Raw genomic sequence first — 12,032 nt, 5'->3', positions numbered from 1 at the left:
TTTCCTTTCGTTTCTTCTCATCCAAAGAATCCTTTCTCCGATTTGCATGAATGATGGAATGGCAACCTGAAGATGAAGAAAGAGACCAGGGAACTTTGCCCTCTTTTGGACTGCGGATGTATCCCCGCAATCTCCACACAACGACGTCACACCTCAACTCCCCTCAGATCAAATATGTTTAACCTTCGCTCTCTCCAGTCCAACATGCTCAACCCTCATCCTCAAAAAACAATGTCTGTACAAACCAGAGCAACAATCGCATCCTTCGGGGGCAAGCTCCTCAAACTCTCCCACAATGCCTCCTCCACCAACTGCGAAATGGCTTTCAATCTCTACTTACCCCCTCAAACCACCACCAATCCCCTCCACAAAGTGCCCCTCCTGATATACCTGGCCGGTTTGACGTGCACTGGGGATAACGGGGCGGAGAAGGGATTCTTCCAGCATGCGGCGAGTGAGAAGGGCATTGCGGTGCTCTACCCGGACACGAGCCCACGTATGGCACCCCATGATCTTCGCTCGGTCTGGAACCACGCCTAACGGGATTCCAGGTGGTCTGAAAATCCAAGGCGAAGACGACTCCTTCGATTTCGGAAGCGGCGCGGGCTTCTACGTCGACGCGACCAAATCTCCGTGGAACAAAGGGTACAAAATGTACAGCTACATCACCTCGGAGCTGCCCAAGACCGTTTTCGACAACTTCAAACAAGTGGATCCGGAGCGAATCAGCATCTTCGGACACAGTATGGGCGGGCACGGCGCTTTGACTTTGGTGAGCATTTCCTTGCCTGTCATGAGAGATATATCGTGCGTGCATCGCTGATCCTCACCGTCCCCGATAGTTCTTAAAGAACCCGGGGAAATACAAGTCCGTGTCCGCCTTCGCCCCCATCGCCAACCCGAGCAACTGCCAATGGGGCCGGAAAGCATTCGGAGGCTATTTCGGCGAGGACGAGAAGGCCAAGTGGGCAGAGCACGACGCGACGGAGCTGGTGAAGAAGTGGTCCGGGGAGCCGTTGGATATCCTCATCGACGTCGTACGTTTCCCCCTCCCCCCTTCCCCCCGCTAACAGTACATACGCAGGAACTCCTTTCGCTGACCGGTTCGGTGCGGTACCAGGGCACGAGCGACAATTTCTACAAACAGGGCCAACTCCTGCCCGAGAACTTCGTCGAAGCGGCCGAGGGGAAGGGGAAGGTGAATGTGCGGTGGCAGGACGGTTACGATCATAGTTACTTCACGATGGCGACGTTTGCGGATGACCACGTTGGGCATGCGGCGAGGTACCTTTTGGCGTGAGTGTAGCTTGAGGATGTGGGATGGAGGATGTAGGCTGAGGTTTGTGTATATACAGCAGGGGTACGAAATTATAGATCTAAAAGCTAGTCCGCTGAACTCGAATAAGGAAAACAGGTCCATGTTGAGTGAGCAACGCATATCTTCCATGTGCTTCATGATGTCTAATGTGGCTTTCTGGAAGTTGACAGTAGTGTCCGCAGCTTGCTCCGAGTTGAAAGTCCTGCGCAAGAACATGGCAATTGCTAATACAAACTTTCATCATTTGTTCATGTCCCAGGCACGGCAATGTGCATTTGATGCGAACAGTCCAATTTTGGCCATTCTGTATGCGTTGGTGTTAGCCTCAGCGAAAAAAGGCATCTTGAATCTTGGTTACCCTCCGAGCAGCTTGGTTGTTGGGTTGCTGAAAAAGGAGTTGACAATTCAGGTGACCTGCGTGATGAAGTTGGCCAGGTAAGAAGATTCATGTTCAAGGACGACATACTTTACACAACGTCATGTTTGGACGATCCCTAAGATCTGCGTCTAGATCACCTCTCGTTCGAGCAAGTGCTTATGCAGTTTCAACGCAACTATGCTCTGGCCTGATTCATCACGTCGTGGCGGCAACTACGAATCACACGCTCGCCTTGTACCCCGAAAATGCCCACCCAAAATCCGCGCCGATCCATGCATGCATTTCGCTGTGCTAGTCTATTGAAATATAGATGCCATGCTATCTCAAGCTAGCTCCCTTAAACCTCTTAGCAAGCTGTTCGCCATCTGAACCTAAATCATAACCAACACTCGGTTCACGAGAAAAACGTAAAGGACGCTTGGGGGGACGCTCACCGCTTTCCCGCAGTATTTCCAGCAAGGTGGCCCAGCCAGGCGTTTCAAGGAGCTGGAATCCATCCGCGAGGTCGTGTGTACGAGCTACGCGGCAGAGCAGGGCCTCTTCTTCCTAGTGGGGGAGTTGAGGATTAGCAAAACGCAAGAATATTGGGTAAAGAAGAAGAGAAGCGGCTACCTTGCTGAGAATGCCCATGCCGTGCAAGAAGCATAGCAGATGAAAGTCGGAGACAGCCTTTATGCCCTTCTGGCCATCAATGTTACTTCCGCTCACACCGAGCTGTGTTGCTACTGCTTTCCATTCCTGGCTCTGACCAATCGCTTCCCGGTTTTCGATTGCGAAATTTGAGCGGTTGAACATCTGGGACGATTCAGTGGGAAAGCCATGAGTGAGAGTGACCAGCAGATATTCGACTGGGAAGCTAGGCTTTGCGTTCTCTTGCACGCTTGCTCCATACTCGTTGATTCGTCGATAGAAGACTTCAGGGATGTATCGCGTACGACTAGTGGAGCCATCGTCCTCCTCTTCACCGCGGACGATCATGACCGAGGGATCTGCTGAAGGCTCGACAATGTCCGCCCGGATCATCTCGACGGCAGAGTTCGAGACCTGAAACGCTGTGATGGCGATGCCTCCGTCTTCGTCTCCGCTCAAGACGCAAGTGACGAAATTCGAGCCAAATCTACCAGTGTCGCTCCATTTGGTGGGCTTCGGGTTTTGGGCTTGCAATCGGGCTGCGAAGGCAATTTCGAGCGATGACAGGTAGTAAGAATCTATGTGTCGTTTACAAACCACGGTACCGTCTCCAGCTCCAGCATCGATCAAATCTGTGAATATGACCCCAACTTTTTGCAAGCCACATAATCGTGCGACCTCATCGATCTCCTTTTCGTTCTCCCAGTCATGCAGCGTGCATCCATCAGGTTCATCAATCTGTGGCGGCTCGTAGATGGCTTCAACGACTGCTTTGACACCTAACGGCACCTCCTTGTATTCCTCGTAATGACCGTAGAGAAAGCCTACTCGTTGTGATCCTGAAGCCCTCCAAAAGTCCAGCAATGAGTTGATGAGCGAGGGTGACGCAAACTCGACATGATCTACCATTCGATAAGGTTGGGCCTGCAAAGTGATGGCGCTCGGCTGACATTTGGTACAGATACCTTCGGGCCACTGTGGGTGCCCTGACGGACAGTCCCGCTTTACTCGGTAGAAGGGTTCGCTCAAGGGTGGCATGTAAGACGATTTGAGTTCGGGTTTGTTGGTGGCGGAGTTGATCTTCCGGAGGTAAGAATGGAAGGAAAGATGCTTGATTTTCCTCTCTTCTAGGTACTGTGGCGCGTAAGGCTCGAGTGGCATGCAGTAATCGCACATCCCTTTCTGACTGTGTCTGCACATTTTCTCGTCACGGCGCCGCGATATCTTGCCATCTTGCTTGTCTAACCGGTTGTCCAACTCTGACTGATGTACTACTTCCCAAGGACTCTTGATGGTAGCTGTCGGAGAAGTCTGAGGGAGGGGAGCGATGGGCAAGTCTTCTGTTGGTAAAATGGGTATACCGTTTAAGCGGTTCGACGAGTTGTGCGGTTGTGAAGGAGTTGTGACAGGAGCTGTAGAGTGTCCGTTCATGGGAGGTTGTTCGCTGTATTTTAAGAAGAGTTTATCTCCATGTCTAGATAGGAGAGGGTCAGCACTGGGTGACACGCTATTGATCAAACAGTCTATACCTGAGGCCCACTTTTGTAATAGGAACGCCATTCAGAGAGCTCAGCAATCTGTCTTCGCCACCAAACGGCTTGTTCGAGAGTATGATGGACCGGGAGTCGACGTCTTTGGGCAGGTTATCGAGAATCTAGTGAGCCAAATTCAGTTTTGCTCTTGTATGACCAGGGGACCGTGGAGAGTAGATACTTTGGAAAGTAGAGAGGGAAATTGATCAGTTGGGCTAACGGTCAATCTGAACTGCCCGTTCTTGCTCTCGAACCGCAGGAGAATGGAGCTTGAAGGCGGCATAGCGATAGCAGAATCTAGGATGTGCAAGGCTTGTATCACCAACGCGTATTCAGAGCTGATATCCTGGTAAGTAAGTGGTGTTGGAGCATGATGAGAAAGTTGTGCTCCAGAATCGGCGTGTTGAAGAAGGAACTCGAAGGTGACGGAGACGGAGCTGCATATCGGCAGCGGCTAATCTTCGGGCCGACTCCGCGGCTCTCGAGAAAGTGCAATTTTGGCGAGGTGTTCTTTGTTCTGAACTGGTTCGACGCGACACTTTATTGCTCTCGATAGATCTGAAAAATCGCCGATACTTGTACTTAAGAGCTGCCCATATCCGTACCTTCTGTCTATAAATCGATGAATACCGGACTGCATTAAACGGGCTTTCTTTCTGAGGGGCTCGAAGAGGACTTAAAGAGCTGCCATCTGCCCCATTGGAAAAGGTGCTTCGGCACGTAAAGTGAGCTATGGTGGACCTGATTGGGCTTGCAATGCCTTTTGCGTATCTGGGCCTATTGGTTGGTTCTTTGGCGACTTTCTCCTCACTCTACAGAAAACGGAAAACAGGTGGGTGCCCCGTACGGCAGTCGTTCAGAGTACGTGTGCAGAGAGCTTACGTGACCACAGCAAGGTCAGCATCGTTAGAGCCATGGTTCGATCCTCACGTCCAACAGAACATCTACCTCTCTCTTCTCCATCTCGAACCTCAGCCCGGCCAAGACAAAGCCACACCAGTACCCGATAGCATATTAAAAGCCGCATTACTCCAACGGGCTGCAGAAGACATTCGAAGAATACTTGCAATACGAGGAGCTAAGCAGCCGCTGAGTCAGCTTTTGCAGAGAGGTAGCGTTGGAGATGATCTGTGGCAGAGGTTCCTGAGGGCAGAGAAAGAGATGGAAGCGGAGGTGAAAGATGTTGTGGAGGAGGTAAGAACTCCTCTCTGGGTTGATGGTAAAAGCTTAACGAATCTGCTAGGCGAACGCTCTCGCTACGAATTGGGGACAGACCGTCTTCCAAAGTGCCAACGAGATGGTCAACAACGCAACCATACGTGAGCGTGTGGGTGAGTTGCAGGCCAAGGGTAGAGCAGACCGTGAATGGTGGGATAAGGAGAGAGAAAGCATATCCTCAAAGTTCATGCAAGAATTGGACGAAGAAGTGCCTGTAGGGGGTTCAAAACCTGCATCGACAAAAGCTGGCAACAGCGACGAAGAGGCGGTTCTGGTAGAGGCTGGTGAACCCGCGGCAGGGGGGTCTACGGCAGGATCGAAAGGTGGCACGGTAAAGAAGCGGAAAGGAAAGAAGTAGTATTGTCCTGGTGAGGTTCTTCAAAGTGTACAATAAAACATATTCCCAATTCCACCGTGATCTGCGGACAGGATACCTTCTAAGGTCTTTCTTTTTTCATGATTTTGTGCTCTCGAAGGCGCATTGCCTCTCGAAAGGGGTCAAGTCATGCTCCGATCCCTACTGACTAGGCTTCTTGTGACGATTCTGGGCTCTCAGATTTTCCGTCATCTTGTGGAAGCCTAAGCTCTGGTCGTCGCCGCAAGTATGTTGTGAAAATTTGTCTTCGTCTGGCCATGCTTGGGAGATAACCTCTCAACCATTTGTTCGCCCAGGGTCAGCCGGCTACGGAGGGTCAGCCTAGCATCATTTCGGAAGAAGAATCTTCAGGCCACTTACTCTATAATGCTTCTGATGATTAGACTCCTTGTTTACGCGCCACTCGTGCTCATTCCTCGCCCTCGCCTCCTGCTTCAGAGCCTTCTTCTCCGTTGCCCTCAGAGCTCGCTTCTCGAAGTCGCTAACCCCTACCATGCCCATTTCACCTCTAGCACGCGTCGCAAGCTGGCGTCCTGGATGATCTGGCATGGGGTGGTCGCCGTCGGCAGCTTCGGCTGCTATTATAGCTCTGCGATCTGCACGCTCGGTGGGTGTGGGATAGGAGTGGAGATTCTGGCGATAGTAGCGGGACAGAGAACGATGACCGAGGGTCCGTCCTGAGGGTAGACGGAGTTCGTGGTCGCTGTCTGGGTGGAAGTCATGCCCCCGAGGAGGCGAAGCCTTGTCAGCCTCTGCGTGTTCCTCATCTTCCCTGATCATTTCCTCTTCCGCGCCATCCTCGGACCCGCCTTGAAAGTCATAGAATTGGTCAAGCTCCTCGTCGAACGCGATCTTGCAATGGCGCTTGTCTATCATGTGGCTTCGAATACCCTCAACTGTCTCTTTTACCTTGCCGCAGTACAGGCATTCGCGAAAACCGGAGATGATGTTGAATAGATAAGAAAGAAGACCTTCGGCATCTTCTAAATCCTCCTGATTTGGTATGAACATTCCATGTACTTTGAACATGTGTTCGAGGTTGTCACCCATTGTTGACGAGTCGATGTTACAGAATAAACATCGCGCAGGTGTATAGCCTCTCTCGATCTCTAATCGATGGGGCTGAGTTTGCAAGGAATCTGGCCCCTTTGCTTCTCCACCCTCTATTGTACTGTTGGCCTCATCTTGAGCTTTTGTGGCATTCCTTTCGAAAATTTCTGCAGAAATTGGGGCCAGGGATGCAATTTTGCGTTTCAGATTGTATCCACTTCGACTGTTAAATCACCACTCTGAAGCTTTTTACCAGTGAACAGAGGCTTACTGGTAGTCTGTGTGCATATGAGCCCGCTGGAGCTCGCTGCTCTCGAACTCTAACTTGCAAGTATTGCAGGTGAATGCGACAGACATTTCACGATTCTGTAGAATGATTTCCTGAACGGATTCTGGATTGATTTGAGACGTAGGATGAATTTTTCAATTAAAGAGATGATATTGGGGGAAGGAAATCACTGATCAACACGACTCGGGCACAAATATTCGTACAGGTAAGTCTCTGGTGCAAAGGGCGACGCAGGATTATTTGACCATGCCTATCGTTTTATACTCAATCGACCACCAAAACTCAAATGAGTAAGAGCGCGTATCTGGACTACTCGTTATGAGTCAGATTATCGAAATTCTTGGGGTTGGGGTGACCATGCAGCTACGGCGGGATCCCCACAAACGTGACTCAGGCTCGGTGCGGGCGATGACTCATGGAACATCATACACCAAGTGATGCAAAGTGAATCGCTCCATTCGATTTTAACAGGATACAATCGACTCTGAATCTCTCTTCTTCTTTCGACGCATGGTGAGATCATTCCTAGTGACGGTCAGGAAGACATAGACAATTGCCAAAATTACAAAACTAGAAACAGGAGCGAAGTATATCAAATTGGCTCCTACGCCTCAACCCTTTCTTGCACTACAGGAAACCATTCATCCGACTCAGGACTGTCTTCCATGATTGGTTTTGTGACAAAGCCATGGGATCAAGTCCTGAAACCGGGCCCACTGAGGAACTCTTCGTATTCCAATTCAGGCTGGAACTCGCAATATAAGATCTCCTGATACATCTTCAGCATTGGGAAGAAGATGGGGTACCCCTCACTTTGAGTGGGCTTACCGATTCGCTAGCCATCTTGAAGTTATAAGCTGCCTCCTCATCCGAAATAATGTGCTTTTTCAGGCCGTTGACCGCAGCCGCATCAACTTCTAATTGAATCTTACAGCTCTTCTCCATAAGTCTGAACAGATACCCAGCCTCATCACAAGTTTTTCCTACAGTCAGAAGGCCATGATTCATCAGTATCAACCCTTTTCCTTTCGGTCCGAGGGCGTGGGCCAGTTTGAGCCCCTCCCCTTCACCAAAGACGATACCGCCATATTGGGAGTATACCCCTTGCACACCGAAAATGTTGCATACATCTTGGTTTAGCATCTCCAGAGGCTTGGCAAAAGTCGAATAGGAAACACCATGGATTGAATGTGCATGGCAGATCGCATGTACGTCTGGTCGGGCTTTGTGAATTGCAGCGTGTATCAAAACGCCGGCAGCGTTGACAGGTCTGCTTCTGTTGCCTCCAACGATTTTGCCATTGTGGTAATTGACCAGGATCATATCGGATGCCTTGAGCATACCAAAGTGCACCTATTTTTGAGTCAGAACTGCGAACCCGAGTCCTGCATTTGACAATTATCGGGCGGACTGTACGCCTAAAGGATTCATCCACATCGCATCTGTCTGAATTGGGTCGACTACGCTGATATGACCCGACATGCCTTCAGTATATCCAAGCCTGGCGAAGACTCGAAACACGCCGGCCATATGTTCCTTTCTGAAAATCATTTGGTGTTAGTGTTGCATGTGTAAGATGGTGTTCGAAGTACTCCGTACATCCATTGCCTTTTCTCTTCAAGTATATAGAACGAGGGGATGCCGGGAAGTGTTGGCCCGCAAGATATAGCCTCAAGAGGTGCGAGCGCGGCAAATTCTGTTGACGGAGCGTTTGCCGTGGCATCGGACGTTGCGATGGGCGCCATGACAATAAGGTTGGCCAATTGTTTACCCCCGAACGTGGAGCTTCAATTTTCAGCGTCTTCGGACCAACACGGCAACCAAAGGGCTTTCTTGAGATGTTTCGAGAGGAATCCAGAACCACCTGAGCGGTGGTGAGTCAAAGGATGGTTTGGGGATGGACTCCATATAGTACTTACTCTAGGTAAGCGAGCTAAGCGAGTAGCGCTAGAGAATACTTATGCGCTGGACGGCCTAAGTACTTATCGTCTGGGTCCCGAACTTCAGGTCTTCGATCTGGACCATAATGCTGTTTTCGAACATGGCCCTATCGGTGCGGATCATCCTCCGCGCCAAAGAACTTGTACAAGATATCTGATTTTCGGAAAGCCACTTTGTCTCGGCCAACCTGCTTGCCGAGTAGCTGCCATGAGACAATAAATTCATAGCCGTCCTTTTGCTCACTCATTTAGGAAAACATTTCCCCCAAATCCTCCAGAGTCTTTAGACGTACATCATGAGAGATATCTAGCTTGAGCTGTTTCGCCAACTCTAAAACCAAAGCAGCGATTGCAGCAGCGATTGGTGTCGATGTCGACGTACCCCACTGACGCTTCTCGGCGCCCTCTCCAAACCCTATTGGCCAGGCCGAGGAACCGGCTTTTCCGAGAACGGAGAAGTTGTGACTTGTAGACTCGGGGGGAGGATTATACCTTGATCTTGCACCACTGCCGTCGGCAGAGTTGATGCAGATGACTCGGGGGTATGATGCAGGAAAGGCGATCTTGCGCTCTGCGATGGACAGACGCCCGTTTTCAATCTTCGTTTGTACAAAGCCCAGGATTTTCTGGCCCAGGGAAGCCTCATAGATTCCACTGACAAGAATGGCCCCAATAGCGTGAATATTGTCATAAGCCAAAGCATCGTGTCGAGAATAACAAGCACGGCGGCAATCAAGGCGATGAAAGGTTGTGCGAAAAATATTCGATGTTATCTCATTAAGTGGTACATCAAACAGTCCTTCAGGAATATGGAGCTTGCTTCGTCGAGGAATTGCCGAACAGGATGCCACAGACGGAATCAAGAAGTCCAGAAACGGGTTCACCCTTTGATTGAGTTTCAAATTTCTGGAACGCTGCTACCCAGAGCACGTGCTTCTGCGAAAACTGACGGTGATGCTGACTAGAACCCGTGTACCGGCTTAATTTCTACTCGGGAATTAGCCTCCATTGTCGACGACAACTCATGCTTTTCTAGTTCTAGCAATGTATTAGAATAGCTCGCGCCGCAAGGACTCTACCCGTTGATAAGATGTTCCCAGCTGCCCACAATGTACGAAGGGGTGTTAAATCCCACCAAGGATCCATTGTCAACCTTTAGAGACAACATACAACAACGGGTGAAGTCTTGACCACTCAAAATCAGAGCGCGTCTCGAGGCAGCCTTGTCGGAAAGTTTGAGAAGCTGTGGGAATGTTTCCGCAATTTCTGTGGGATTGGTGGTGTTAGTAGTGTTGTTGATGATACTCTTTGAAAACTCAACGAGGCTGAATATCAACAGCCATGATGCAGTGTGAAAATATTACATACTGTATGGTCATGTCACTGCGCCGAGCGCTAAGGGTATCTATTTGCGACTGCTGGGATCAGGTCGGCGATTTATCGCAAATGCTCGACTCCGGTTATGGTGGCCTTGCATAATTAACAATCTGATTTGTGTATCTGTCGCCACAAGATGGACGGCTGTAAACGATGTACAGTATATAAATCAACCACAACTGACGTGAGGCTTAGTTGATCCCATGTATGCTATTGGGGTTTTGCTCGCTTGGGTGTGGCTTGGAAATGTTGAGAGTGGGTTGCGATACATACTCAGGGCATGGACCGCACCAAACGGGAGGCACCTTGCGCATGAGGATCCAATCATAAGCGTCCAAAGAAGTGACAAAGAGTGCAATTAGTAAGGCCGAAATCAGCCATACACCAGAAAGATAAGACCAAATGCGAGTGCGTATGACAGGTGACGTCTGATCCAACTCAGCCACCACTACGCAGTGTGAGCCTTGTCGCGATTCTGCATAGAATATGGAAGGTAAGATAAATGCTCCGAGTAAGGGGTCGTGCGATTAGTGGGATTAGCCGCTAGGTCCCTTCACGAAGCAATCTCGCAGACAAGTCCGGTAGCCGAAGTTTTGATATGTAATCATGTAGATAGCGAGGGAAGAGGAATGGGATCAGAATGATAGGGGACTTGAGTGTGCAGGAAAAGCAACCGTCCCGCGGTCCTTCTGACGGAGATTCAATGCCAATAATAAGATAGTGTAATAGAACCTTCTATCAGTCGAACTCAATCCTCTTCCCCCGCAAGAAATACTCACCCGCAAATCTGAATACAAACCATCCAAGGTACGTCCCCGTGACGATGGTCACCGGCCACTTCTGCCACTCTCGATCCCAGTCCAGTGGTATAGGTACCTGTATGACGATTAGTCTTCATTGACCCTATCCACAAGGGAAGTCTTCCAACGGACTGCACCGAGCCAAGCTCCCACTACTGCCCCTACCAGACCTCCCCATACTTCGTCAAATGGTAGACAGGCTCCGGATATTTCCCTCCACATGCGCGCGTTGACGCCATGCACGTAGAACAGGGGCAGGACACCCAGCAGCGATATATGCGTTGCGCACAGTAGATTGTGCCAGAAATGGGTAGTCAGAGGGGCGCCGAAGAGTATGAGTATGACGGTCAGCAGCGGAGCCGAAAGCGAGAGGCAGAGGAGGAGGGAGATAATCGCAGGCTATGTTGGGCGGGTAGCAGACAGTTAGCACGTTCAGCTACAGGCAGCAACGCGACGAAGGAGGGGGGATCTGGATTGCAGCATACAGTGATCCTGGACCCGACAGACGTAGGCTTTGATTTGGCGGATTGGGCGAATTGGACACGCTTCCGAGTTGTAGGGCCCTTTGAAGACGTAGGGGAAGGCGTCGAGCCGCCGGAGGACTGAGGGAGGCAGACCACGCAGTATGTAATCTGAAGGTGGGCAAGAGGAGCGAGAGCCTTGAAGAGGACCGACACTGGGTCGGCGACCAGATAAGGAAAGCAGAAGTAGTAAACAGTGAGAATAATGATGGGGTGGAGGTGGGTGTAGAGGCGGGCGATGTCGCTGGGAAGGACGGAGATGGGCTGGGAGATGGGGATGAGCTTTCGAGGCTTTGCCTCGGTTGTTTCTGTCATCTTGAAGGAAGCATCGTTGTTGTTTCGCAAGAACTCGATTGATTTTCAAAAGACAGTTCAGGGGAACTAGGCCGAATTGGGCTCGCTAGCGGGATGGTTACAACTCCTGCCCTACCTTACCCTACCCTACCCTCCTGCTTCGGTACATACGTTTGGTTTCTCCAACCAGTCAATATGTTGGTTTGAACACTGCAAGCACAGACGGGGGAGTATAAGCTAAGTGATTGCTGCGAACTCGTTGTGCGTGTCTCCTCTCTTCTTCTCTCGACCACGCTGGCCTCGTTTCA

At 50.4% G+C, this 12,032-nt stretch overlaps 6 protein-coding genes across 6 annotated transcripts; 2 read left to right on the top strand and 4 right to left on the bottom strand.

Annotated features, from left to right (window-relative positions):
• Nucleotides 1–231: 231 nt before the first annotated feature.
• On the top strand, nucleotides 232–1,300 carry HO133_004623 (uncharacterized protein; the record flags this gene model as incomplete). The annotated part of the gene is made up of 4 exons (XM_037295539.1): nucleotides 232–496; nucleotides 552–772; nucleotides 843–1,037; nucleotides 1,121–1,300. The coding sequence occupies 4 exons, from the start codon at nucleotides 232–234 to the stop codon at nucleotides 1,298–1,300; spliced, it is 861 nt and encodes a 286-aa protein (XP_037157540.1).
• A 715-nt stretch (nucleotides 1,301–2,015) lies between these two features.
• On the bottom strand, nucleotides 2,016–4,142 carry HO133_004622 (uncharacterized protein; the record flags this gene model as incomplete). The annotated part of the gene is made up of 4 exons (XM_037295538.1): nucleotides 2,016–2,243; nucleotides 2,310–3,801; nucleotides 3,857–3,981; nucleotides 4,041–4,142. The coding sequence occupies 4 exons, from the start codon at nucleotides 4,140–4,142 to the stop codon at nucleotides 2,016–2,018; spliced, it is 1,947 nt and encodes a 648-aa protein (XP_037157539.1).
• A 449-nt stretch (nucleotides 4,143–4,591) lies between these two features.
• Nucleotides 4,592–5,435, top strand: HO133_004621 (uncharacterized protein; the record flags this gene model as incomplete). Its single annotated transcript, XM_037295537.1, has 3 exons — nucleotides 4,592–4,691; nucleotides 4,752–5,053; nucleotides 5,103–5,435. The coding sequence occupies 3 exons, from the start codon at nucleotides 4,592–4,594 to the stop codon at nucleotides 5,433–5,435; spliced, it is 735 nt and encodes a 244-aa protein (XP_037157538.1).
• A 294-nt stretch (nucleotides 5,436–5,729) lies between these two features.
• Nucleotides 5,730–6,860, bottom strand: HO133_004620 (uncharacterized protein; the record flags this gene model as incomplete). The annotated part of the gene is made up of 3 exons (XM_037295536.1): nucleotides 5,730–5,759; nucleotides 5,814–6,720; nucleotides 6,775–6,860. The coding sequence occupies 3 exons, from the start codon at nucleotides 6,858–6,860 to the stop codon at nucleotides 5,730–5,732; spliced, it is 1,023 nt and encodes a 340-aa protein (XP_037157537.1).
• Nucleotides 6,861–7,486: 626 nt separating this feature from the next.
• HO133_004619 (uncharacterized protein) lies at nucleotides 7,487–8,537 on the bottom strand (the record flags this gene model as incomplete). Its single annotated transcript, XM_037295535.1, has 3 exons — nucleotides 7,487–7,561; nucleotides 7,621–8,145; nucleotides 8,385–8,537. 3 exons carry the CDS (start codon nucleotides 8,535–8,537, stop codon nucleotides 7,487–7,489), a joined length of 753 nt encoding a protein of 250 aa, XP_037157536.1.
• A 2,310-nt stretch (nucleotides 8,538–10,847) lies between these two features.
• HO133_004618 (uncharacterized protein) lies at nucleotides 10,848–11,745 on the bottom strand (the record flags this gene model as incomplete). Its single annotated transcript, XM_037295534.1, has 3 exons — nucleotides 10,848–10,985; nucleotides 11,042–11,308; nucleotides 11,395–11,745. The coding sequence occupies 3 exons, from the start codon at nucleotides 11,743–11,745 to the stop codon at nucleotides 10,848–10,850; spliced, it is 756 nt and encodes a 251-aa protein (XP_037157535.1).
• Nucleotides 11,746–12,032: the final 287 nt, after the last annotated feature.

The sequence above is a fragment of the Letharia lupina genome (assembly GCF_014066315.1).
Source record: "Letharia lupina isolate WasteWater1 chromosome Unknown contig_2, whole genome shotgun sequence".
Taxonomy (NCBI): domain Eukaryota; kingdom Fungi; phylum Ascomycota; class Lecanoromycetes; order Lecanorales; family Parmeliaceae; genus Letharia; species Letharia lupina.
This window is presented reverse-complemented; position numbering and strand designations above follow the sequence as displayed.